Source organism: Falco cherrug, chromosome 4 (assembly GCF_023634085.1).
Source record: "Falco cherrug isolate bFalChe1 chromosome 4, bFalChe1.pri, whole genome shotgun sequence".
Lineage (NCBI taxonomy): Eukaryota > Metazoa > Chordata > Aves > Falconiformes > Falconidae > Falco > Falco cherrug.
The window spans coordinates 86,914,812-86,942,183 of NC_073700.1; the positions used below are offsets into that span (position 1 = coordinate 86,914,812).

Here is a 27,372-nt window from a genome sequence, read left to right on the forward strand (position 1 = left end):
AAGCGTCTGCAGCATTGTAGTTATAGGTATTTGCTGTATTTTCAGTTTACTGCACAATGGTATTAACTACGGAAATAGGAAAATTACCTACTTTGTTGGGGGTGGTGTTACTAGTTTATTGTTTGTTGTTGGTTTTTTTTTTTAAATACATCCTATATATATAAGGCTAAAGATGTATTTAAAGCTACATGGTCATATTTTTCTTCTGGCAATAACTTGCAGATAACTCAGTCTAAAATATCAACAGTGGGCAAAATGTTGGCATGTTTCCAACTACTTACCTTAAATAGAACCTCAGGCTTAAACATGAGGGCTAAATTTGTCATAACTGTTTTTTTTTGTTGTTGTTGGAGAACAGGGATTTCCATCATTACAGTTCCTTCAAGGACTGCATTTGCAAATGTCTAAGCTTACTGTTCAGATGGATAGGTGAAAAATGAATAAACCTAAAAGTGAAAAGGACTTTTCTGAATCATAAATCCTGAAACAGATTATATAGTTTGATGGCTCATTGCATAAACTGCCTAAAATGTTACTATAGGAAAAGCTGCGATTTTGCTTTTCCAGTTTAAAAATATAATTAGCTAAACACAGAAAAGCATGGCTATTTCAATTACATCCTGGTGATTTTTTAAATTATTATTCTGGTTGAATATTAATGGTGTGAATACAGCTGAATGTTTCAAACAAAATATTGTTGGGCTCGTTTCCTTTATAGTCAGAAACCCTGGTGCAAAATTGTACTGAATTAGTGAGGGATTAGGCAGGAACAGCAACTACACCCCCACCCTTAGCAGAAACATGGTGCTGGGGGGCTGCAGTGAAAGCAGTGACAAACCAACCTCATCCTCTGCCTGCAGCCGCAGACAAGGTGGGTCATGCCATCAGCAGAGAGACTTTGATTGAGGTTCTGGATTCCTGGATTACAGGGAATACAGACAGTCATGGCTGAATACCAAGGAAAGCCTCCTTGCTCCCAGCATCTCTGAGGCTTGTCTGCTCCCTGTTTCTGCTCTGGAGTGTCCCCATCCTGAATATTGAGGGTTTCATCTCCTAATAAGAATATACAAGAAACTACAATATAAAATATTAACTACAACAATAGGAACGGAAGACTAGTATGCAGCCACATAGCCTGACATTGTATCAGTGCTTCATGGAGTGCTTATGACACTTTTCTTTCCCTGTTTTTTTCTTTATTACTTTAACTGACTTTTGGGTTACAGTATACCAAAATTACGATAAATTTCTGTTCTAAGGTAGCCGTTGTTATGTTGTTGAATTAAAAAGAATTTTGTCCAGGTGTATCAGCAGACTGTATAATCTGGCACTTGTTAATAGCCACTGCATGGGCCAGTAGCTTTTACAGGAAGATTTTTTTTTGCACAAAATTAACTGTAGAATGTGAGATTTTTGCTACTATAGCTGCCTTCTTCAAGGCATAACTCAACCAGATGTTATCTAAGTCCTCCATTATATATAAAACTCTTGTACTTTTTTGGCATTCATTAATCTAGTCTTTCTTCCATGTCTGTAATAAGCAAAACATCTGTTTCTTCTTGTTCAATCAAAGTGCCTACCTCAAGAGTCCTACTTTTAAAATAATGTCATTTAAATAGAAATCCTAGATAGGAAGAATGCATTTGATTAACATATTTAATTTGCATATGAAACCAGCTTTTCCAGAACTCTGCAGGGAATTTGTAGTGGCAGCAGTATGTTTCCTTTTCTTCTCAACTTGTATACCAGAAACTTACGTAATTTATTTGCATTCTTTTTTTGTTACTGTATCAGCTCAGATGGCAGAGATTATACTGCAATGAGAAATCATCATTGTGTGTTGTTCATTCTAAACTTTCCAGATGAAAATTCTTTTAATAGAAAGAGCTGTATTCTACTCTTGAATCTTGGCTTACAGGAAGTTCTCAGTTAGCTTGAGTTCTTTTAAGTCCAAGCAGAAATTATTCCTCAATATATATGAGGCACACAGTAAAACATTACAACAAAAATAGCTCATGCAGCTGTACAAACTTATCCCCTATGGGAGAATATACCATGTACCCCCCAAAAAATTTAAGTCCCCACAACGGAGCATTATCACATTAAGAAAGAAGGGTTGACACTACCGCCTCTAAAACACATATAAATAAAAAGCAGATAAAAACAGTGGCAAAGATAAAAGGTGCTTTTAGTTACACCACTGGGGAGCACAATTCTGTAAAGACAATAGTGAGTGCAGGCTGAATGTTAGTGAGCAATCCTCATTAGCATTCACAGGTGAACTCACTGTAGAAATGGAGCAGTAAAAAGTTTTCTAAGCAAAGGTAAAAATTGCACTTGAATTTTTGTGGCAACTCTGAGCCAGAGCAGTTGGGAATGTTACTGCCGTACTGCAAAACTCCTTAAGGATGGTTAATACATGTAGCTAAGAAGATGAGAGCGTTAACTTGTGATAGTTTTGTAGTCAATACAGTGAAGAGTTCATAAAGCAGAAACGGTGGGGTCTTTCAGGGACTGACAGGAACCATGGCAACTTACAGGGACAATTATTTTTAATACAGGGAAAATACCAGGCAAATCCATCATGCCTCTAGCAAGCAGCTTACAAACAGCAACGCACCTTCTTAGTATATTTTGCTATATGTTGTGCAACAAATGCATGGGATTACTTTTTGTTGGTAACCTGCAGCTCTTCTCATGCTCGGATTTCTATTTGGTCTGCTCAGCAGATCCACCTTCTTCGCTGATCAACCTTCCCTCCACCTGCTTCTTGTCCTGAGTCATTGCAATATTCAGCTTTTCAGTGTGGTGATGGTGAACTTGGGGTGTTTTCCTTTCACTGCACACTAGGAGAGCATATCACAGATGACAGCTAGAAGTAACTGTGTACTCATTAGACTAGCATATTGTGCACCACTTTCACTTGTTAATTCAGCTGATAGCATCACCTGTTCCTGTGCTTTAAGAAAGAATGTTTTGGCTCTTTGCAAGACGTGCAAAAATCCATGTTGAGTTGGACAAATAGTATCAATAAAAAGTTTAGAGAGACTCCAATCCACAAATTGGTTGTAATGGAAACATTGCTTTTCTTTTTCTTTCTCCCGCCCCCCCTCCCCCTTTTTTTTTTTTTAATTCTTCCACTATTTAGGCTACTTGGTCAGGGAGAAGCTAGCTGAATTAATTTTTCTCTTTTTGTACATCTAGTGTTTCCTAAAAGAGAGAGCTGAACTCTGATAAAGACTGGTTAGGGAGTAAAGCTTGCAGCAGTAATAGCTACATAGTTTGATGTATGAGAATGTCTCTTTAGCCTGCATACGTGGTTCCAGTCCCTGTTCTAGTGTTATTTAAAATACGTTGTACAGGAACAACACGTCTATTGCAACTACTGTTTTGTGTGTACTGAGCAGACTCAAGTGTGCAGTCAAAAAATACAGATTGAAATAACTGAAGTATTTTTCACCTCCTGCAATATTCAATTTAAATGACTTTTCTCATTAGTACTCTTAGTTCGTTCTTTTATGAAAGAGTATCTTCAACAGGTGAGGGTGGCAAAGTAAGTGAACTTCCAATTTCGTGGCGTAATCAGCTGTCTTTAGCTCCGTCAGCTGTTGTGGTGGGGTTGCCTTGGCCAGCTAGCGGCCACTGGCCCAGCCATGCTCTCACTCCCCCTCCTCACCAGACAAGGGGAGAAAATAAGACTGGAGCAAGGGAAACATGGGGATCACGTAACAATTCTTACTGGAAGCAAAATAGCTTGGGGAGAATTAATATATTGCCAATTAAAATAGATTTAGGTCATGAGAAACAAAGACAGTAATGAAAAGAACACCTTTCCTCCTTCCTCCCCCAAGCTCAGCTTCAGTTCCTCACTTCCAACTCCTACACCCGAGCAGGGCAGAGGCAAAGGGGGGGGTCACAGCCGCCCCTCTTTGCTGTTCCTGCCCTCTCACACCGTCCCCCTGCTCCACCAGGGGCTCCCTGCAGCCCCCCAGGAGATGTGCCCGTGCCCCTGCCCCGCCGGCGGCTCTGCGGGGGAACCCCTGCGGGGGAACCCCTGCGGCGGGGACGGCGGAGCCCCCGTCCCGCTCCCCCCCGCTCCCCTCAGCGCCGGCCCCGCCTCAGCCGCGCCGCTCCCGCGCTGTTCCCGCGCTGCGCCCGCCGGAGCCGCGGCAGCCCCCGCGTCCTCTCTCACAGGGGCCGCCAGGCCGGCAGACCTCCCTGCTAGCGTCTCAGCTCCTGCACCGGAAGTTTTATCTGTGTGTTTCTAATCATACTCTGATTTAAAGCGGCTAGAAGGTTTTGTCTATTTATCGAATGATCTCGAAAAATTCTGTCAGAGCACGAGGAGGAGCGGTCTTGAACTTTAGTGCTGTGAAACCTTTGAGAGAGACGTTCACCACGTAACCCCATCAGACCCCGCTGCAAATTCAATCCAGGAGCAAGGGGAAACCAGTGACATTTCTGCCGGTGGGTAGGCATGTGGGGCAGAACCCCCTTGAGGTCTGGCACCATCTCTCTAGTCACGGTTGGTTAAGGTTAGTTGGTTGGTGAAAGTTGGTTGAAGAAGGTTGGTTAAGATGATCAACCTTCCCACCACCTGCTTCTTGCCTAGAGCCCCGTGGTGGTTCCTCAGTGCCCCCTTCCCACAGCAGGTGCCAGTCACGCTCTGGCACCAGCGGCTCACGCCAGCATTTTTGTCCCTCCTGCTTTAGTAGCCTAGTTTTTATTTTGTCCAGAAGTCGCTAGTCATTCATACTCAGTTCAAGTCGATACTGAATACTTCAATAAAAAAAATGGAAATATATTTTTAATCTTAGGTTGCCTCAGGCTGGAAAACTAGGATTTTATGTAAGTTCTGACAAGCTTTGGTTGTAGTTACACATGCAGTAACAATTTTGGTTTGGAGCTCTGTAGAAAGGTGTGTCTTCCTTTCCTTTCTGAGTTTATTGTCAGTAGAAAATAATTTTATCTGCGTTGTAATTATTTGGTTTTCTGTTTTTTCTTTGTTTGCCAAATGTAATGAAAATTTAAAAAGAGCTTGCAAACAGAAAATTTCTCATGTGTAGTGGGTAAGGTCTTTCATCTATTCTTACGCTAGATTGAACAAGCTTTGGTAGAAACATTTCTTACTGATAACATTTTTGAGAGGTTTCTGCCACTGTTATTCACACTACTGAATATTCCAAGGTATTCTCCAAGGTAACTCCATGTTATTTCAGTAGTTGATCATGTATCTTGAATGAATGTGTGGAAGGATTGGGAAAAAAATATGCATTACATGTTTATCTCTTTGCCATGAATATAATTCCTTGTTCATAAAAGGTAACATTCTTTTGAATGTTTTGAAAGTTGATCTTCCTTTCTATTTCTGCTAATATAGTGCATCCCACTCAATTTTAGAAACAGTTTATTGCATTTTGTTATGGCTTATTTTGGCAGATGATATTTTTCAAAGGTGACTTAGTACCTTTGTCTAGGTGGAGGAAACATCACTTGTAAGAGGTGCTACAACTTGGAATTTCCTTTTACTAGAGTGTTTGCTACTTACTTGCTGACCCATCAAAACCATCCTGCCATGGTAATGACCAGAACAAACTAGTACTCTTTTGTAGTTCTTCAATGACAGCTTAACGTGCCAGGCAAACTGGCTTCCTGCCAGCTGCTGGAAACAATATAAAAAGTATATAAATTCTGTGGGGTTTCTAAAACATGGGAATGAATGAAAAGTTCCATGAGCTTCACTGTAGTCAGTGTTGGGAAGATGATGCTCTCCTAAGATGGCATAATTTATAACCAGACATTTTCTGGTGCTTTTCTGTCAATGTCTTCATGTTCTGTGACTAGCCCCACATCCCAGTGATAGGATTAGCTGTTAACTCACCTCCCATGTGAGCCTTTCCCCCTCCTATTTTATTTTTCCCTTTTCTTGGAAACTATCTAGCTTTTGAAAGGCAGTAATCATGAGTTAATGGCTCTTTGGGATTGTTACTCACTGTTTAAACAGATTAATCAATATCCTTTCATTCTGAACTTGATCATAGAAATAATTAAAGGATACTCTTTATTAGTAAAATGTAGATTATGGCCTTTTGATGGGAAAGGTGAGTGATAACATCTGTATTTACATACAATTATACCTGACAGCATGGACACTTTGGTAGTTCCGAGGCTTGTATTTACAATATAAGATTATTTTTTTCTAATAATTTCTTTAATAACAATGCCGTATTATTACACTAAAATGATCTCATTTTTTGCAGTAGCCTTCATTAAATCTTGCATAATGAGCCTGGGAGAGAGTTAAACTTAAAGTTAATAAATATTGGACTAAGTAAAATGTTCCAATATTTTTTTTTCCTCATAGGCTCTGGTCTCAATGATGGGCAGTGGCATGAAGTCCGTTTCCTAGCTAAGGAAAATTTTGCTGTCCTCACCATTGATGGCGATGAAGCTTCAGCTGTTCGAACGAACAGTCCTCTACAGGTTAAGACTGGAGAGAAATATTTCTTTGGAGGTAAGAAAGTACCAAAACAAGTATCTGCTTACTGTGCTGTTGTCTTTCAATCTACATAATGGAGCTCAGAAGCTCAGAATTGAATTCATTCATATAGGTCTTAATACGGCTACAGTGGCTAGGTGCTTCTCATCAAAAGGTAGAATACAAAACTTAATTTCACTTTTAAGACTCTTTTTACACCTTGTCATCCTTGCAAAAGAAGTCCTGAGAAGTTCTGTACAAGAGTCAGTCTGACTTGGAGTGATTTCTCAGGTCTTCTCTGAAATTTCAGAGACCTTTCTCTGAAAGGGGAATCTTCCATTAGTAGTTTAATTAAATGGCACTCAGAAGAGAGAGAAATTTGTCTTTTCATGTTTGGTATCCTGAAAACAAAAAATACCATTATTCAGGATAGGTCTTAACCTTTGCTGATTTCTTTAAGAGCTGTCACGATTATGGGTAATTAAGAAGCTCTTATAAATTGAAGCCTTAGATTGTTCAATATTTCTGTCTCTTGACAGTCCATATACTAAAAAGAGTTCTTGCAAATTGTAGCTTGAATGTTTATCCCTCTTGCTTTTCTATGTTAGCATTTATGAAAATCAAAAAAGGCCATCAAAACTCTTGGATTTTTTAAATACATGTTTAAATTGCTATCTTAAGAAGCCTATTAAGCATACCACAAATATTTTTTATACACTGCTGTCTGCTGTCTTATGGGGGAAGGTCATTAAGGGTTTCAACTCAAATATAAGTATCACTTTTCATACCGCTAGCCATGTGTTTTTAAAAACAATTCACCAATCTTTGTTCAAGCAGAATTCTCAGTGAGCTCAAATGCTAAGATCAAAAAAGAGTTGTTAAGTTGTACCTTTGAAGTGTCCCATATGTGTGAGATTGCACATGAAAGCTTCAGGCAGAGAACACAAATTTTAAAAGTAGAATTTATCAGCATTGAAAAATGGAGTGGGTTTTTTTTCGCAAACTTACAAGGTGCATATCTAATCAAAATAAAATATAAATGTGATACTATAAATAGCCATAACATTACCCAAGTGATAGAAAAGTTTGTGGCATACGAAGTAACCTAATTTGAAAGAGAAAAAATCCTCTCAAGGTTATTCTCATTTCATTATTACCAAATTAAAGTTAATCTGTCACAAGAGGCAAACTTCCTTTTGCTGCAACACGCATCTTTTCCAATATCCTTAGCTCAGCTAATATCCTGAATAGTTTTTTTTAGTATATTGCCTCACAGAGGAGTTGTAGCCTAGCCACATGCTAAAGCTTGAAAATTAGTTGTCAAAACATAGTACCTTCAATTTGTTGGGACAGTCTGAGACATTCTCATTAAATGAAGTTATTCAACACACATAGGAGAAAATGAAAAGAAGTGCCATGCATAATACATCCTGTGCTTAAATTCTATTCATTTCAATAGGTAAAATCACCAGACCATTATTACATTCCTGGAGAGTGTTTTGATTTCTTCAGAAATGTGTTTTGCCTCTGACTCTTCGGTTGTGAGGGATAGATTGTCTAGTTTCTTCAGGCATTTTTTATACTCTTTCTCAGTCAAAATATGGGTTGATTGGTTTTCATTTCAGCTTGATTCTGAAATCTGCTTGTCTTATAATTGTTGACCTGTACTTTACAGTTCCACCATCCTTCCATAAAAAAAAAGTGTGAATGTAGATATTGTTCCAGTGGGATATGAAAGTCAATCATGAATTCCCTGAAGTGTCATTCCCACATCTGTTCACCCAAATACCTAGTCTCATTGCACAGAATATGGGGGATTTGTTTTTTATTTATCTTATAATCTGAAGCTCTTCTAAATTTATATCAAAAGCAGTGTCCAAACCTTCTTGTCCAGTTTTATTTCAGAATAAGAAGTCTGCATTTGCAGCATTGTACTTTTGCATTTTAATTCTCTCAAGCTCTGAATCTGAGGAGGCTTTTTTTCTCACTTGGATCTGTGGAACACATTTATTTTAGTATGCTCCCACATGAATGTTGATATATATATATATGTATATATATATGTATATTACTTCTTTTGATATATATGTGCCTGTTACTTAGTGATTACTTGCAACTTAAAGCCAGTCAGTCTTCTGGATGCGTATTAGAAACCTAATCTATATATTCACAATCTCCATCCTGTAAGGAAAAGGTATTTTTGTTCTATTCCCTATATATGTATGTGATCCTCCTTATTATTCTTTATACACACTCGATGTTCTGGATGTTAATAAATAATGTTTGCAATAAGAGGATGTAGAGGTGAGAGCAGCGGGGAACTTCAAACATTTGCACCATTTGGTAGTTGTCATCTAAGAAGATGGTTTTGTTAGTTTCGTTAGGAGTAAGTTGAGATAAGAAAGTGTCAAATACTTTTTTTCCCCTGCAGATAGGTATAATTTGTTAGGAAAGGAACAACCACCTCTTGAATTCAGTGATAATATCTTTTTTTTTTTTTTTTACAAACTGCTAGGCAGCTAGCAGAAATAATTATTGACCCTTTGGTGATGACCGATTTTCAATGTGAAAAGGAATCCAGAAGGTTGCTTTGCTAGAGATCTGAATATAATAGTTACAGGTATTTTGACTACTAAACTTTTGTATTATTAAAAATCAAGCATCTATCACAGATGCAGAGGTGATGAATTTTAAAGATAGCAATGTTAGGATATTAATCCCATCCCACTGCTGTATTTCTTGACCTTAGAAAATTCTGAGAAAGCTCAGTCCAATGAAATTGTGGTTGGAGAACTTATACAGCATTTCTAGAAGGCTCTGAACACTCTTCTGATTTAAATTTTCCTATTTTTTGTTTGAAAGAGATAACCACTTGTATGCAAATATTTTGTTCTCCAAACTTTCCTTTTCCATGAGTTCAAAATAAGTGTGTGTGTGTTTGTATTTTGTTCTCCTGGTGTCAATATAGCAATTATATACTATAGACAATGGTGGTGTCTTTGCTGAAGAAAAGATGTAAAGGTTGCATTGCAGTACTGCAGTACAATATTTGCTCAAAAATACATTTAAAGAGAAAAGTATTTACAATAAAATGGGTACTGCCTTGAAGTAAGGCAGACACAAGATAGACCTTGTCTGTAAAAATTACTACATCTTTTACTGTAGGAGAAGTACCACATACTTGAATGTGAATTTTTGAGACTGTCTATTTTTTAGAAAAAAATTATCATTTTTATATATTGTTGTTATAACTGTGCACTGGCAATATCCCATAATATTAGTTATATAGTAAAATAGGTAATCTATAAAATTGGGAATGGATTAAAGATGGAGTGGGCAAGGAGAACATTACTGTGCCAAATGTAACAATGAAACATTCCAGACAAATCAGAAGTATTAAGATGACTTTAACAAATATAGGTTCTGAAAAAGTCCTTGATTTTATACACATTATTTTATTTAGCACTAGATTATGACTCAGTACAGTATAACTACATAAATAATAGGGGGAATGCAGAGACGTAGGATGATTGTGCATTTGCTCCTGGCATTAGAAATTATGCCATAGGCAGGAGCAAGCCTGTAAGCCAGAGTGTGCCCTCCCTCTGTGCATGCAAATGAACAGTAAAGGCAAGCTGAACACTGCAGACACCGAAGACATTAACAACAGAATAGCTTGTTTGGACACTGAGTACTATACTGAGCCTGGTTAGTCAACCTCCCTGCCTATTAGCAGCTTCCAGCTACCATTTTGAGAAAGTTGGCCTTTTAGAGGAGCCAGACCTGATGGACACTGATGAGTTTCCCTCAAAACTAGTTCCTAAGTGTGTTCTGGTTATTCAGAGAATCACAGAATGGTCAAGGTGGGAAGGGACCTCTGGAGATCATCCAGTTCAACCCTCCGCTAAAGCAGGTTCACCTAGAGCAGGTTGCAGGAGCAGGTTGCTTAGTTTATTCATTCCATTAAATAAAAATGCATTTTCACTGACCACCAAACTGAGAGTTTTACCACATGTACAGCAGTATTTGAATAAAGGAGATGTGGAAATCAGAATCTTTTGTGACTTCTGCCCATAGAACTAACTTTTCTAGCTTTTAAAAATGGTAAGTAACTCACAAGAGGCTTTTTTTGATTTCTTTGTCAGAGAATAAATCATGTTCAGTACTATTATAGTAGCTTTCTTGGTTTTGGGGTTTTTTTGTTTGTTTGTTTGTTGGGGTTTTTTTGTCCTTTGTACCTCTCCTGTGCTGTCTCCCAGCACTACTAAGAACCTCTCAAGGGACATACAGCAAGGATGTTTTATTCAAGCTTAAGAGTTAGAGGAAGCTGTGTTAAGATCAGGCATTTCTGCAGATTGTGTGAATGTGTGCTGGTGTATGTGGGAGTGTGCCTGCTAATTGCCTATTACCCTTCTGTATAACTATTCTTCTCTCCCCACTGGTTTTATTTTCCTTCTCTTTCAATGTCTTGAATTTGGTTTTTTGGAAAGAAGTGAACTTCCTTTCCCTACTGAGCTCTAGAGAATCACATTTTTTTTTTCCAATTATCAGCATAAAACAAAAATAGCAGAACAGAGAAAGTGAATCACAGAGCGAGAATGAGTCCATTAACCTCATTTGCACTGTTGGAGATAAAGGGCTTTTGTGAGGCGTCTTAAACTTGCACCAAACCACCTAATAGCTGCCTAGTGCCCAGAGGAAATATTTGATTAGAGATGTAATTTTTAGTTGTTTCGGGTTTGTATTTTTAATTGTATCTACTTTCTGTCTCCTTTTCACTGGCTTAAGGTTAGGAGAGGTTTTAGCATGAGTGATAAATCTTCATTGAGAACAAAGGTATGCAGTGAGTGTCTGTCAATCCACAAGGTGTGCTGCTTTTTCTGACAAGCAAAGATGAATTGAATGGACTATGCAGTAAATTTCCTGTGGGACACCACTCTATGGCGTATAGAAAGTTCTCCCTTTCTGTACAGCTGTGCAAAACACACTGGGTATGGAGCCTTGCTCCTGGAGTAGAATTAATTTGTTTCTGAAAGTTATGTTGGTCTAAAATCCCATAGAATTAGAAGTGGTGGAGGGAGGAGGGAAATCAAGCCAAAGAATAGAAATACCTTCCTCTGTTTCACATGTGCTGGGCTCTTCTGTGTGTGAATCTTCCCTTTTTAAAAACTGTCATCTATAACCAAAGCCTTTGGTTGGTGTGCCTACATTTTTTTCTATCAAGTTATCCATTGCTATATTGTGTGAATTCATCATTAACAGCTGTTATAGTCACAGTCATACTTCCTAGGTAGTGTCACTGGCATTTCAGAAGCACTCCAACAATCAGCATAGCTAGTGTTATCAGAAGGAAGGGGAGCATGGGGGGGGGGGTTGTAGCTCAGATTTAAATGTGTTCAGCCAAACCCAAGTGAGGTTATGAGACATAACGTGACAAACGGGACCTAGGCAATGGCAACTCAGGTTATCTGATACCTAATAAAGGAAACTAATGTCCCTGCTGACATCATTCTCTAGAGCCTGCAGCTTCTCACACCTCCATAAGTAACAGTGTTGGGTTGTATTTGCATTTCTGCAGGCTGATCAGATTTTTAATGTGTCAGGGCTTCAGTTTTGGTGGCCACTTTTTTATTTTGTGTGTATGACCATGAGACAGGATGGTCAAATTTGCATTTCTTGTGGAAAGGGTGCTTTCAGGGTGGTTTTAAGTCTTTCTCCTCATGATCATAGCTCTGCTGTAAGCTAAAATATAAATCCTTGCGGAGAACACAAAGCAAATTCAAAATAACTCACAGTACAATGTGTTTTTGTGTATCTTCTAGTTTTCATCTTAGGAATATTCCCCGGTCAGTTCTGCAAAATAATGATAAACACAAGAAATAGAAGTAAAAGAATTGGAATGATTTGTATTTTTTAACAGCCCTCATGCTTTGGATTGTTAAATCCAAAATGATTGTAAGTCAATAGATGAGTGAATATTGCAGATGTGCAAAGTGTACAAACCTGAACAAAGCAAGGAAGTGTAATAAGTAATTACAAAGTAATAACTTTGTAATAAGTAATAAGTAACCAAAAAAACCCCACCTAAACCTCTCTGCTATTTGATACATGATTCAGATTCTTTATTATCTGATCAGCTCTCTTCCACTATGAAGAATGAAACACAGCTGAATTCACGTCTGTTATACAACTGACAGAACTGAGGGAGGCTGATCAAGTTTGTCCATTAACTCTTAGAGTTTTGTGCTTTTTTCATAATGTTTAAAGTTTTGTTTATTTCATTCAGATAATTTGAATGTTAGACAAATGAGACCAGGTAAAATACTGGCAACATTCTGTGATTAATTTTCAGTAATGTCAGTAGTATTGTTAATGATGTTACAATATGCTAGTCCACTGATACATGGTATACAACAGTACAAGCAGAAATGCTGGAGATAGATTCATCTCCTGTAGAAAAACAGGTACAGGCAGAAAGCTGATACTTTGGGCACGCAAATAAAAAGATCAGATGCATGATAATGTGAGTTTAGGAATGGATATGTAGGGACATGTGTCTTGCTGGAATAACCAGCTTTTGAGCAAACACCTATTAGAGATGAGAAATGTCTGCCCACTGAAAAATGAATGAATTAACGAAACTCTGAGAGGTGCTTTCCTTGTTATAAAACACAAATCTCTTGCTAAGTTGAATTTGTTAGCTACAGAGTATATATCTAGAAGTTTCTCAAAAAACTGAAGGAACAGAATCTCTTATTTTATTTGCCTGCAAGCACTAAAGCAAATTTCTGTGCAGCAGATAAGACAACAACAATTTTTTCAATACATTTTTTGTCTTATTGACATTTTAAAGCAAGAAAGAACAAAGAATGAGTGAGAACATGTTGTAGAGAGTAAATCTGCATGGACATGGGAAGGAGGAAACCAACCTAATGGAACTCTGTTCTAGTTCTGTGTGTATGTGATTTGTTTCTTTTTTTCTAAATACACACATTGTTGCCTAAGTCTGTCAGAAGAAAATTATATCATGTCTCTGAATATTGCAGAATATTCAATTAAAAATAGAGGATATTCCCTACATAGTATTTCTCTTGACCCTGAAGGGAAAGAAAAAGGTCTTGTAAAAATTACTAACTCTTCTTCTAAAAGAAAAACTTTGGAGAAGGAAATGTCTGGTGAAGACCTGGAAGAGAGCTATTTGAGATACACTCAGAAGTGACAATTATACCTATATCCTATATGTCCCTCTTGCTGATGCTTTAGTAGGTCAAACTACAAGGTCTTTGGTACCAGTAGCTGAAAAATCTGCTCACAGGAGGGGAAGGGCAGGTATTTAAACCAGCACTGAATCTTGGAAGGAATGTTAACCAGCACTCATCACTAGACTGTAGTATATTAGGGTGGCATGGTTTTAGAACATGCAGACCAACATAGTTTATTGATGGCATTAGGAATCACAAATAAGTCAGTGTGAATGTTTTGAATTGTGTTGTGAAAAATAAAAACATATGCTTTCCTGGTGTGTGAAAATAATCATACTATTAAATAGTGAATAATGCTAATTCATATTCAAATAGCACTTCTACCAGCTTCCCCTGTTTTTTAAAGGTATCTTGGCTCTGGTTCTAGGTATATAAATGAGCTTATTGTCCACAGCCACAATTCAAGACACCTACAGGAAAAAAAAAATAAAGAAAAAAGAAAAGGTAAATTCTGGGTGCCATCAATAGACTATAATTTCTGAGGCTTTTCTTGTTTTGGGGGGTGACTTATTGGTGCTTCTCAGTGGAATTTCCATAGCTGTTGATTTTCCTCTTTAATATAGTAGAACCTACATCAGCCCCTCCTTTTCCTCTCACCCCTGCTAAATGTGAAACAAATTTTCAATTGCATTTTGATATTTTAAGTATGTAAATGAGCATGTAGTAAGATTGTAAACAACACTAAGCAAGAAGATGCCTACCTGCCATTGGTTCTGCTGGTAGTTAGAAAACTGACTCACATGTTTCAGAAAAATCTACCTATCTATATATTTGTAAACACAAATAACTTTGAAAGTCTGGTTTAATGAGTCATAAATGCATAACAAGAGAAAAAAAATCAGGATATGTTCCAACACTTCACCAAACTATGATGTGTGTGAATGTGGGAAATAGAGTAAAAATAAATTTATTCAGATAAGAGGCCTGTCTGACTCATATGGTCTGAGCCAAGAATGGTTCTCCGTGCTGATTGTAAATACTGACACATATATGAAACCTGACTGGAGCACCAATTAAATTTGTAATTAGTCAGCTGCTTCTACTTTATAAGCAAACTGCAGCTAGCCCTTTTTGTCTGGGGCAGTTTGTCAATTAAATCCTTGCATGCCTACAGTCCCAGGTTGTTATTATCACCTTTCATTGAAGACAAAAAATCCTATCATATAAAACTGGCAGTCTAGGGCTCTAACATGAGCACTTATTAGTGATGCTTTTGTAAATCATAAAGTAGATTTTGAGGGCTTATATCTTTCCAAAGAAAGAACTTTATTGAATCTCACAGTCAGTGGCTTAGGGCTGATTTATCTGCATAAATTGGCAAAACTGAACTGTGAAGCTGAAACAGAATGTTTAAAGCCTTGTTTCTCTCTTACCAGCAAAACACTGAACTTACCTGTATAATGCTTTGCAGTGAAGAGGAACAAGTTTGAGATGCACAAATCTTCAGTGTTGGACTGCTGATGGCAACTGGCTAATTGCCCAGTTTAAGGGTATTAAATTAACTTGTTCGCGTCAAAGTATGTCTACTTTTAGTGTAAATTCAGGTGGACAAGGTTTTGGTAATGCAGTACTGAATATTTAATAATGATGATCTCTTTAGCAGGGAATTGATAGTTAACAGGCAAACTGCTAGACCATTTTGGATTACTGAGTCCTGTCAAAGATACTGTCATTCAGGTTATTCACTGGGTGGCTACAGTCCTTTTGTTGCTGGTTTGTTTGTTGGCTGTTGTTTGGGCGAAGGGGGGGGGGGGGGGGCGTTGGGGGAGGGGTGGTGGTGTGTAGTTTCTAAGACAGAGCAATTTATCTGAGATTGGACAATTAATGTAAATACTAACCATGGAGCTGTTGCAAAACCCTGTGTTTATGAATGGAGAGGAGAAATAGGGCACTTTTGAGGGATGGTCACAGTCAAGGTTATATTGTAAACTGGAGGAAAGTGAACCTAGATCTGTTGCCATGGCAATAACAGATACTCTTAGCCTCTTTAAGTTCATCACCCATGATACCAAGTGTATGTGTAACTTGAATGATCCTGAAAAGTGATTTTACAGACTTTTCTGCTTCTGGACTGAGACCTGCATGCTTATCATTTGATCTTGTCCAACAAACCCAAGTGAGATTAGACACTGTGACTAGTAATACACAATGGCTGAAAATCCTTCAGTGAACAAACTTTTATTTATCAATAAGAACAAGCCAAATAGTGGTGTAGAATAGCAATGTGTATCATGTTTATGTGTTTATGTAGGAAGAATCTTGCTTTATCTATAAAGACAAAAGTACTCTCTAGCTACCACTAACAATATTCTCTTCGGAATCTTTCTCCAAGTAGTTGAGTTGAAAGAAGTCTTTCTTCTCAAAAAGAAGCAAACTTTAATGATGCATGAAAATGCTTCATCTGCCTCTTGCACTTCTTTCATTTTCATCATTCTTACTGACTAGACTTCCCAAAACACTTACGTACTTGCTTGTCATTTTTTTATTAATATTTTTATTCCAACAGGTTGATACTTATTTTTGAAAACAGATTCTTATATTTGATTCTGTAAATTGGAAGCTTTCTGTGGACCTTCAGAATAAATTGTTCTTTTAATTAATTAGACCTGTTGTGATTTCATTGGCATCATAACCAAACTGAATGGAATTTTGAAAAAAGACCATCAGATCCCATGTTCCCATGATTTTTATTCATAGGAATAGGTTGCCTGAAGTCTGACCCTCTGTTTAAAAAAAAAAAAAAAAACAACAAACAAAACCCACTTTCTTATTTGTAGTTACCGTCTTTACAATTCATGTTCTCCATAGACTTTATGAGAGCTTTTCATTGTGTTTTGCTTGATCACATTTCAATATTGCCTTTTAATAAGAACTTAGCTAAAGGAGAAGAGGAAGCTTGAGTAGGCAGGAAAGTTCACCACTTCACCAGCTTTTATTATTTGAATGTCTTAAAGATCATGGTGTGAGTACACAGTTCTCATGATCTTAGTGACACACAGTTACTCTGTAGACACACGATGCAAAAGCTTGAGGTGGCATAAAGAGATGGAATGCTGCATGTCTTGATGAATGCTGAAGAAAGGTCACTAAGGAATTATACAACTGGAATAATAAATTAATCTTAAATCTTTCTGAGAATGGTAGCACCCTTTTTCCTATTTCATTTTAAAACAGATTTTATTATATGTATGATCTCAACAAAAGTCAAATAGAAAAGTTCTTTATGAATGCAGTGAGTGATCTTTTCAGGAATCCTGCAAATATTAGCAACAACATTGTTATCATATCTCAGGCTAGTGCTCAGAAATATAATAATATCTTGGCATCCTATCCACCTATCATTTGGTAAAGTGGAATTCTCATTTGGGTCAATGGCTATATTTTGTAGCATAAAATTAGTAATCCAAGGTTCTGGTTTTGAAATGTCATAAACTGCTGGGATGGGTCTACGAAATGACCATGTGTGCATACATGCAGGCACATTAAAAAATGTGTAAATTTAATTAGTTTAGCTTTATAAAGAAGCTTAAACTTTTTCTTCTAGTGCTTCAACATTTTGAAGCCCAAACGAAGATGCAAACTCCATAGCTGGTGCAGTCTACCTGTAGAAACAATTCCTGAATGTCATATAGGCATGTGAAATTCAAATATTTTTGGTTGCTTTCCCTGTTCCATGCTTGGACCTGTAATAGGCAGGTGTTTACATTAGAACTAGGTTACACTCTGTGCAAGGTATTTTTAGATTTCCATTGAAGCCTTTCATAGTGATGTTCAGGCACTTTAGCTGACACGTGTCCCCCCAAAATTGACTTTGTTTACATATGTACTTTGTATAATTAATATTCTGACATCTTAAATTACCTTGTAATTTAGAATTGATAAAAATTTTTCAAAAATCACATTTGATTAGGAGAGTAAGAAAGTACTGCAATCAAAGATCTCCATGGCAATGTTGCAGTAAAATTTTCATTAATTACAGCAAAGAAATTTCCCATGATTTTAGTATCTACTGAAAGTGTTGTATACATTCTAATAAAGCTATTAGAACTGTACTTGCAGTTATGGTGGACTCCATTGTCTTCTTTACATGGGTGTATTTAAGAAAGACTTTGACTAATAAATGTATTCCTAGTACCTTGTTACAGCTATACAACTATCCTAGTCTTTACATTTTACCCTTTGCATTTTTTTCCCCAATCAAGAACAAAGGTGTAAGGAGTCTGCTTGGCTTTCAGTGCTAACTCAGATTTTACTGCGCTGAGAAAACCCTAATCTTTTCAATAGTGTGATTGATACCAGCAGGGTGATCTTAAGGAAATTTATTTCTATCCAACATTTTTTTGGAGTGTGACATACAGAAGATTTTTCCTTAACCGTCATTTCTTCATGAAACTGCTCTGAAACTAGTCTCATGTACACAGCTCACTCCATTTTTGGCTTTGCTACTTTCAGAAAATGCAAGGGCAGGAAGAATGTGATTTTTAGCAGTTTCAGAAACAGCTTTAGAGTTGTCTGCTCTATGGATCGCAGTGACTGTGACTCACCTTCCTAATCCTATTGATCTGCAGTTTCATTAACTTTCAACATCTCAGAAGCTTGCAAACTATACGTAAAATGTCTTTGCTTAGTGAAATAAACAGCAATATTTTGTCTGTATCATAAGCCCAAGACTGTTTCAAAAATACTTGCTGGTAATGAAAATAAAAGAGGAATTAAAGAAAAAATGTACAAAGTGCATGGATCAATTAAAGATAAAATTATTTGGATTAATATATGTGTAGGGTTTACAATAAATATATATATTGAAAAAAATCACCAGTACAAATATATAGAATATTTTAAAAAATACATGAGTGTATCCCATTCCCTTTTTCCATTTGTTATTGTCAGGCCTACTACTGAACAAGCTGGGGTGAACGCATTAATATGCATAAACTTTATGATGTATTTTGGTTTTTTGCTTCAGTCTAAGCTTTTGTTCTTCATTTAATACACTCTGCTCTTTTATAATATGTTATACTGAAGCAGTATGTATCATTTTGAAATTATTGTATTTCATCACTGAAATTCAAATTTCCAAAAAATTCTTCTTTAATGTAGTGGAATCATTTTTATTTTTTCCTTCTGGTGATTAATTGTCATTTTTATCTTAGCTGATAATAAGATAAAAGTGGATTTCTTATTTATCCTCCTGAAAATCTACCCTGGAGGAAGTAAAGCTACTGATTTGGAGAGCATTCAACACATTCCAGGATGTCTGTATGTGGCTCTTAGCAAGCCATTTAATATCTGCTTTTCAGTTCAGCTACCTATAAAATGAGATTAGAAGTACTAATTTGTGGTTGACTAATTAAAAAAATGGCGTGGACAACTTTGCATTTGGCTGTATTTGCAATACTTTACTATTAATTTTCCTTGAATATTCAAGTCCTAGTTTTTTTAATACTAGAAATAATTATAAAAACCCCAGGTTTTTTAAGCCCCAGTGACTGCATATTTGGTTTATGTTCATCAATTCTGAAATTTGAGCTGTTGTGAAAGCAATGCTATGTGAAAAGGGGAAGTTTTATGAACAAATACGCTGTTTGAAATGTAAATTTTGTTTGCAAGATGTATAAAGGCATTTAAAATTGTTTGTCCCCATTTTGGAAGGCTTATATGCTTTCCAGACATCTTGAATTGTGAATTGTATATACATATATATGTGGTATAAAAATATCTTCATGTGATTTCCAGTTTGTGATATATTTGTTAGTTGCATAAACAACCCAATCAGATAACAGGGACAATACTATGTGGCTTATCAACAAAACTAAAACTGAATGAACTTTCAATTGCTAATATAATTTCGGTTTGTAAAATGAAAACAAATTACTTATTTACTCACAGATGAAATTCACAAATAATTTCCTATATAACTAAGTTCAAGAATGTTATCATCTCCTTTATGAACAATTTGCTGACTTTTTTTCCCAAGGAAACATATGTTGCGTATGTATCTTCTGATAAATTACTTAGGGTTCCACTTCAATAAATTACAACCTGAGAGACTTATTGCAAGATTTCTTTAAAGGGTATTTGTGAGACAGCTTAGATTTACAAGAGAAAGATTAAATGCAAATGAAATTTTCAGTTATTGTTATTGATACTAGTGTTATTACAAATTAGTCATTATATGCACAAGGGATAAAGGTGGCACATCCAGGAATACGCTTTGAAGATGCACTGAAATTAATACCCTTGGTAGAGTAATATGACTGAATCTTCCTGCTTATTAATGTATTTTTGACAAGCAGTTAATTTACAGAGATTATAGAAAGATATTTGTATTAATAAAATATCTAATAATATAAAAATAGTACTGTGTTCAAGAATGAAATAATTTTAGGTAAACATAAAATAGAAAGACTTTTTGTTTCACTAATTGACAAGGACAAAATTTGTATTTTTAAAACTGAGGAAGACTAATTTTTTTTTAACTTAAGAAGAATGAATTAATAATTTTATAATTTCTGGAGAGTTTTTTCTGCCTTATAAATAGCATTTGTATAGAAAGAGAGGAAAAGAAATATGCTTCAGTATTTCAGGCTCATTATTTGACAACCTATGAACACAGGTATACTTTAAGAAAAACAAAACTTGTATTGCTTCTAAGGATTTTTTTGTGTCATAGAGTTATATATTTGCATATCTCAAAATCTTATTTGTAAATTGTTAGGTGGCAGTAACTGGCATGAAAAACTTTAAATATGCTGCATTGTGTATATTGGTAATGAAAGATTTAACCTTAGAGGTGGCAAAGAGATGCACTGTTGTTTCACAGCTAGGCTTTGTGATGTACTGTTGCTGCCAGAATTCATAGAATTGTTGCCAAAATATGAGTGCTGGAGATAGATGATAAAGTAGTATTTAGGGGAAGAAAAGAAGCATGTCATACTTAGAATATCACTTTGAATTATATGAAAAGTCACAGTCTTAAAATGTTCACTCTTGCAGTATAATAGAAATGGCATTAATTATAAGCTGCTTAAAGCATTACTGAAAAGGGCTTAGCTTTGTGATGAGAACACTGTATAGACTACAAACAGAATAAATGCTGTGGAAAACAATGATTATTTTTTTATGTATTGTTTTATCAGATCCATTGATCAATACGAGCAAATTCTGTGTTTACAAGAACAGTGTGATTGAGGTGATACACACTTACTGTCCTCTAACTTCTGTTAATGCCAAGACAATCTATTTTATAACAGTGATTAGGGGGCCAGATTGTATTACTCTTATTCCACACTATGTATTTGCATATAATTTTTTATTTTAAAAGTTACCTTTTGTGGGAGTTGAAAACTGAAGGATAAAAATTATTGTGATTCTTAAATGGTCTGTATTTCGATCTGTCTTGGGAGCTGAGGGAAAACTGATGCAAAATAACTTGTGGTAAGTGAAGGATGTTGATCTCTGCAGATGCTAGTGATATGGAGAAATAGTGTGAAATGGGGACAATGGACATCGATCATGATTGTATATGTCTGCTCAAGGAATGTGGGTATGGTGACTAGTCATGGGTGCGGTGTCTGGTCACATAGGCACACAGCCTTGAGGAGACACCTACAGTTTTGATGAGATGCCTGCCCTTCTTCCTCTAACAAAGGGGCTATTTTAAAAAAGAATGAGAAAAGGATGAGAGATATTCCAATGCTATCTAGAGGGAGGGAGTGCTAAGTCTCCTTGCTGGAGAAGATCAGATGGTCACAAGGACATGAATCACCTACAAACCTGCAAGACCACCACATTCCAGGCAAAGGACTGATAAGCTAATTAACATACGAAGCGGGGTTTAGGTAACAAATATGTATAGGTGTTAATTGAATATTCATTTGTTTTATTGTATAAATGTGAGATGGTTCCTCACTTCAGGTATGCACGCTTGTGGAGGAGCGATCCCCCGTGCATCTGTGCGCAATAAACATACCTACTTTATAACTTTCGAGTTATAGAGTCTAATTCCGCACTTCACTAGCACCATTGCTCTGTGCTGATGCCAAAATAGCACGGAGTAACTGCTCAGAGATTAATTTTGTCTTTAAGCAGCAAAGGTATTTATTTCGTGAAACGTGAGGGAGCTAGCCGATTCGCACCAGACAAACTAGTTCCGAAGTTTTCAGTGAAAAGTCAGGTATACAGTTTTCCTGAGAGGTTACAGCATCTTTACATACATATACATTTGATTTTGACACCCAGTCATTCCATTCATAATAGGTGGGATCTAGGTGGAGTAAACCTTTCAATTTTCTTTGTTCAAGGATTCCCTGGCTCAAGGTCTCCTCTCCTTCAGGTGCCCACCTTATCTTTTCTAATTGTTCAGAGTACATTCCTTTAACATCATCAGTGGAACCTTTTCTTATTCAGAGTACTTTTCTAACTATTCAGAGCACATACCTTTAACGTCTCAGTGGAACCTTTTCTAATTATTCAGAGTACATTCCTTTCTCAACACAAACAGAGCATCACCCAGAGCATTGTACAAAATTCATCCTGACCAATCTTTTTAAGACCTTGTTCCCTTTCATTGGCATGTGAAATATAGATGGACAAAGGAGAGTGTTACCAAGTCATTTTTGGGTGTAGACAAGGTAATCTAAAGCTTTAAGTAGTCAGTTGTTCATAATTTCCAGTGAAATCACAGTTAATATTCCAGGTACCTTCAGGACTTTGCTTTTGGACTTCAGGACCATGCCTGTCTCTACTGCCTTTCTACAGGAGTTGTAGAACCAAGAGCTGGTTAAGGGGCACTAAAACAAGAACAGTGTCCCAGACCCAACATATGTTGTTGGTTAGTCATTGAGGCAGTTCCTTTATAGAGTTCTTGCTCCTCAGTGCCTTCTGACTTTAAACTAAGAGAATGTCTCACATTTTTTCCAGAGTACAAATATAATCAATCTTATTTCTTTTAGAATTTTTTTGTATTTAGCTCTTTAATATTCAGACTATATTATAGACAGCTGGTTATGGTGCCATGCACTCACTCATTTGTCATGACATATTGAATTAGACTCTATAACTCGAAAGTTATAAAGTAGGTATGTTTATTGCGTGCAGATGCACGGGGGATCGGGGGATCACTCCTCCACAAGCGTGCATGCCCGAAGTGACGAACAATCTTACATTTATACAATAAAACAAATGAATATTCAATTAACGCCTATACATATTTGTTACCTAAACCTGCTTACTCTCGCTTCGTATGTTAATTAGCTTATCAGTCCTTTGCCTGGAATGTGGTGGTCTTGCAGGTTTGTAGGTGATTCATGTCCTTGTGACCATCTGATCCTCTCCAGCAAGAAGACTTAGCACTCCCTTCCTCTAGATAATATTGGAATGTCTCTCATCCTTTTCTCATTCTTTTTTATAAATAGCCCCTTTGTTAGAGGAAGAAGGGTAGGTGTCTCCTCAAAGCTGTGTGACTATGTGACCATACACCACACCCATGACCAGTCACCATACCCACATTCCTTGAGCAGACATATACAATCATGATCCATGTCCTTTGTCCCCATTTCACACTATTTCTCCATATCAGTCAGTAGAAGGACTCCTTTTCAAACAGTTCACATATTTTGTTCCCACTTAAATCTAAGTCCGGACAATGTGTGATGGATAGTGTGTGCTTATATACCTGCATCTTGTAATTTTTTCACCTTCATTCTAAGTGTTAATCTAATTCTAGAAATGCATTCATTTGTTAAATAACTGAAATGATTTTTTGAGAATGTGCTGTACCCTTGTATTCTGTCTCTGCACATTATCATGTTTTTTTACTTAGGACTGGTTATGAGGCCCCAAATTTCTTATGCAGCATTCTTCTCACTGTTCTCCCTCCTTTTGTCCCTCCCCCTGAATTTTGGCTCCATCTTCCTCCCCTCTTTCCCAGCACACTGCCCAGTATCTCTCAATCAATGTGAAGAGATGAATGACTTCTACTGCAAGAAGAGAGCATGAAGCCTGAGCATAGTGTACTATAATTTGTCTTCTGTCTAAATGTAAAGCAGGCTCTATCACCTAGGCTGCCAGGCGAGGCTGAGGGATGGTAGCTCTGATAGGTTGATCATGTGTTCTCATCTTTAAGAAAGCTAAATGAAAACATAAAGTTTCCACGCATTGGTTGGGTACATACCGATAGCACATTACAGCTAGCACTGAAATTTAGATCCACACTGAACTGTCAGCATCTTTTTCTTTTAAAAACGGACAGGATGTTTGTACTTATAATCACAAAGACAGCAATTGCAAGGAAAGTGTAATATGTCAATACAAATTAAGTTTAAATGTAAAATATATTACTGAACAATTCACTTTGGTTGAAGGCAAAAAAGCTTCACTTTCAGGTAAGCAAACTCCATGCACACACCACCTCACAGAATATTTAAATTATACTTTGGTGTATGGGTTAGAAAGACTGATGATAATCATGGCCCAGAATTAAAAGTTTGCACACTGTTCATGAGAATCAGAGAAGACTGCAGGAGAATCAGCCTGTGAGACAGGAAAAAAAGAAAATATCAAAACCAAACCAAAGGAAAAGAGGTAGATGAGAATGTATAATAAGCAATTGCAAACAGTCTTATCACCAAAGTTCCTAAATTAACTTCTGTCATCTCTCTTGGCTACACCACCCCCCCCTTGTTTCTTTTAACATGTATTTTTAGTTTCATTTTATTCCATGTCCTTCTATGTCTGCCTTTATTTAGAAATACTTTTCAATCCAGGCTGATTTTTTTACTCTTTCTGAGAAAAATGTGGTTTAGCTCCACTTAGGAAAGGTCCCTAAAAGATTTAGCTACAAATGGCCACTTTGACGCTAGCAGAGCTTTTAATTAAATTCACTGTAGTGATAAATCTTGTGAAAAACTGTATTGGAAAACACAGGTATTGCTTAGAAACTTAATGGAGTTTTTTATCCTGTGTCTATTTTTATAGTTCAAAATAAACAGGCCAACACTGATGAATCATAAAATGGCTAATTACCCTATTTAATAGCTGAATTACACCTACAGTAGGGGCTGTTTCCATAGTAAATTCTAGACAGTTCTGGTTACCTCAGAAATAATTTCTGTGCTGTACTGTCATGTGCCACAGAAATCCTGCAACATTAAGGGAGATACAGCCTAAGCAATTAGAATAAGAAGAGAGCTAGGGATTTTGCACATAGTAAGACTTCTTTCCATGCAAGAACACAGTCTTTAGTTGAGGGGTAATCTTAACAAATTTAGATTTGCTATTTCCAATTCCTTTGTTTTCCTTAGTTTAAAATCTAGCCAGTTTCTCTGTCCCATATGTTTCTCCCAAGAGTACACAGTGATCTGGCAAAAAGGAATGCAGATGCCAACAAAAAGTCAAATGTAAGGATGATACTTCCCAGAGGTGAGGCTAAAAAAATACATTGATATTTTTGGATTGACAAGAGGGCCATAGAAGGAGGAATTAAATAGTTTGTGCTGTGCTTATGCCGTAATCTGGAATGTTGCTGTTGTTAAACTTTGATCATTTTCCCCTCCATGTTTTAGAAGTATAGATTCTGTAGAATACTTTTTCTATAGATTACTAAGATAGCCAATAAATGACCATTAAACTTGAGATGTTCCTTCTTCTGCAAATCATCTGTAAATGAATTGCTGAAAATTTCACATTAAGGATCTTATTTAGATCGATGTCAGAATGTCAGCTGAATAATGTCAGTTATCCTCTTTCTCAGTGTATACCTCTAGGTATACACTTTCATACTGTAATTTTTTACTGCAGAGGAGAGCTGCGGAGTGTGACTCTTAATTCCTAGCTTAGCTGCAGAGTACTCTGTAGCAGATCTGATCGATAGAATTTGGATTCCTGCAGCTTTGTCTGGGGAGGGTGACTAGTAGGTCATAAAATGACACAATTTGTTTTTTTCATTAAAATGAAAGATTCTGGAGAAAAAGAAAGACTGGAAAAAGGAAAAGGAAAAAAAAATAATAAAAAAACCCAACACCCCCCAAAAAAACCACTAAGAAAACCTCCCACCAAGGTACATGAATATATTCCTACTAATGTCATGGTGCTCACTTTATCTTAAGGCATGTCACCACAGAGAAGCAGGGAACTGCCTCCATTTTTAGAGGTCTATTCCATTTCATCTTACCAGTAGTTTTGTTTGTTTGTCTGTGTTCATGACCCTTTCATGTTCTGTGCAAAAGCTGTTTTAAGTGTTGACAGGACAGAAGGAAAAACTATCAAAGCTACTAATTCTGGTATTGTTCCTTAACAACTCTCAAATGTTCAGTGAGAACAAGCTTTTGCCATTTTATTCTTTCCTGTCTTTTCCCTAGACATCTTTCTTTTGCATTAACTCATACACTTCCACAATTCATACAATTCTCAATAGTCAGACAACTAACACCATTTTTGTAAATTACTGCAGAGCTGCTCTAAATCCATCATTCTCCTGTAATAGCCCCAAGACGTGTAAGTATAGGTCCCTTGAAATCCCTAGACCTGCCTGCTTGGGCTGTTTAATTAGGCAGACAATGAACAGCCATGCTTACATGGCCTGACATCTGTGTCTCCAGTAGATGAGCAATAGCTATATGATGGGAAATACATGTACAACAAAGAGCAGTGATTTGCGACAGAAATAAAAAATTGCCCTGGGAAAGTGAATTGGCTATTATTTAATCTTTCTGAAGAAGTTATATGTAATTAACTAATTTAATTTTTAGAAAGCAGCTTATTAGGTGATACATTGAATTGCAAATGCATTAAACTATGGATTTCTTGCTGAATCAGCATGGGGTAAACCTAGTCTGTAGCCCTATTAAATCAAATCAGGGGAAGTTCTTCTAGCCCTGAAGAAAATAGGTGATTAAATAAAAGATGTGATAATAGTGATGATGATAAGGTTTAATCTCACAGTATTAAGTAGTCCAGAGAAGACGGATGAAAGCTGAACTTTTTAACAAAATAAAGAAGAAAAACTCCAGCTTAACATCCGACAAATTAAAAATAAGAACAAGAGTCAGGGTCCTGCAGCTATTACAGTGCTCATCTTCCGGTACGCTTTGCAAGTTTGTATTTTACTCACTGTTCTTGATTTCTTTGTGAACTGAATTCTTTTCCCTGTCCTGAGTGTTCTGTTGAGGACATTAGCTCCTTTTTTTGTTTTGCAGTTTTGGGGTTTTTTTTCTGATTTTTTTTTTCCCCTTTTGCAGTTAATTTTCCTGAAGATGGATCATATTGCCATCCAAACCAGGAAAAAGACCATATACCAGGAGTTCACAGAACTGTTACTGCTGGTTTTTGTTAATTAGAATTTGGAGGTGGAGGGCTCTGCAATACTAAATGAATCATTCTTTACAGAGTGGGCTCTGTAGTTTCTTGGGGTAAGGTTAGGCCAGTGGAGTAACCTCGGATGATAGAACCTTTTCACAACAGTGGCCCTGAAGTGTTTGCTTTTCTCCTGTCTCCTACACTTCTAAGAAGCTGGGGCTACAAAAGGAGATAGAAAGGAGTAGCCTCCTAATTTACATCCAAATATTGTAGAGGATGACCAAAGAAACTTAAAACATATTTGATTAATAAAAGGAATTATTCCTAAGTATGCTG

General features: G+C 36.7%; 1 protein-coding gene across 2 annotated transcripts in view; it reads left to right on the forward strand.

The window, feature by feature from the left end:
- CNTNAP2 (contactin associated protein 2) overlaps positions 1–27,372 on the forward strand; it is a 1,159,973-nt gene that overhangs the window by 618,547 nt on the left and 514,054 nt on the right. For both annotated transcript variants that reach the window (XM_055709318.1, XM_027816209.2), the window contains one exon: positions 6,365–6,514. In XM_055709318.1, the coding sequence (XP_055565293.1) occupies positions 6,365–6,514 (150 nt within the window). The remainder of the gene's footprint in view (positions 1–6,364; positions 6,515–27,372) is intronic.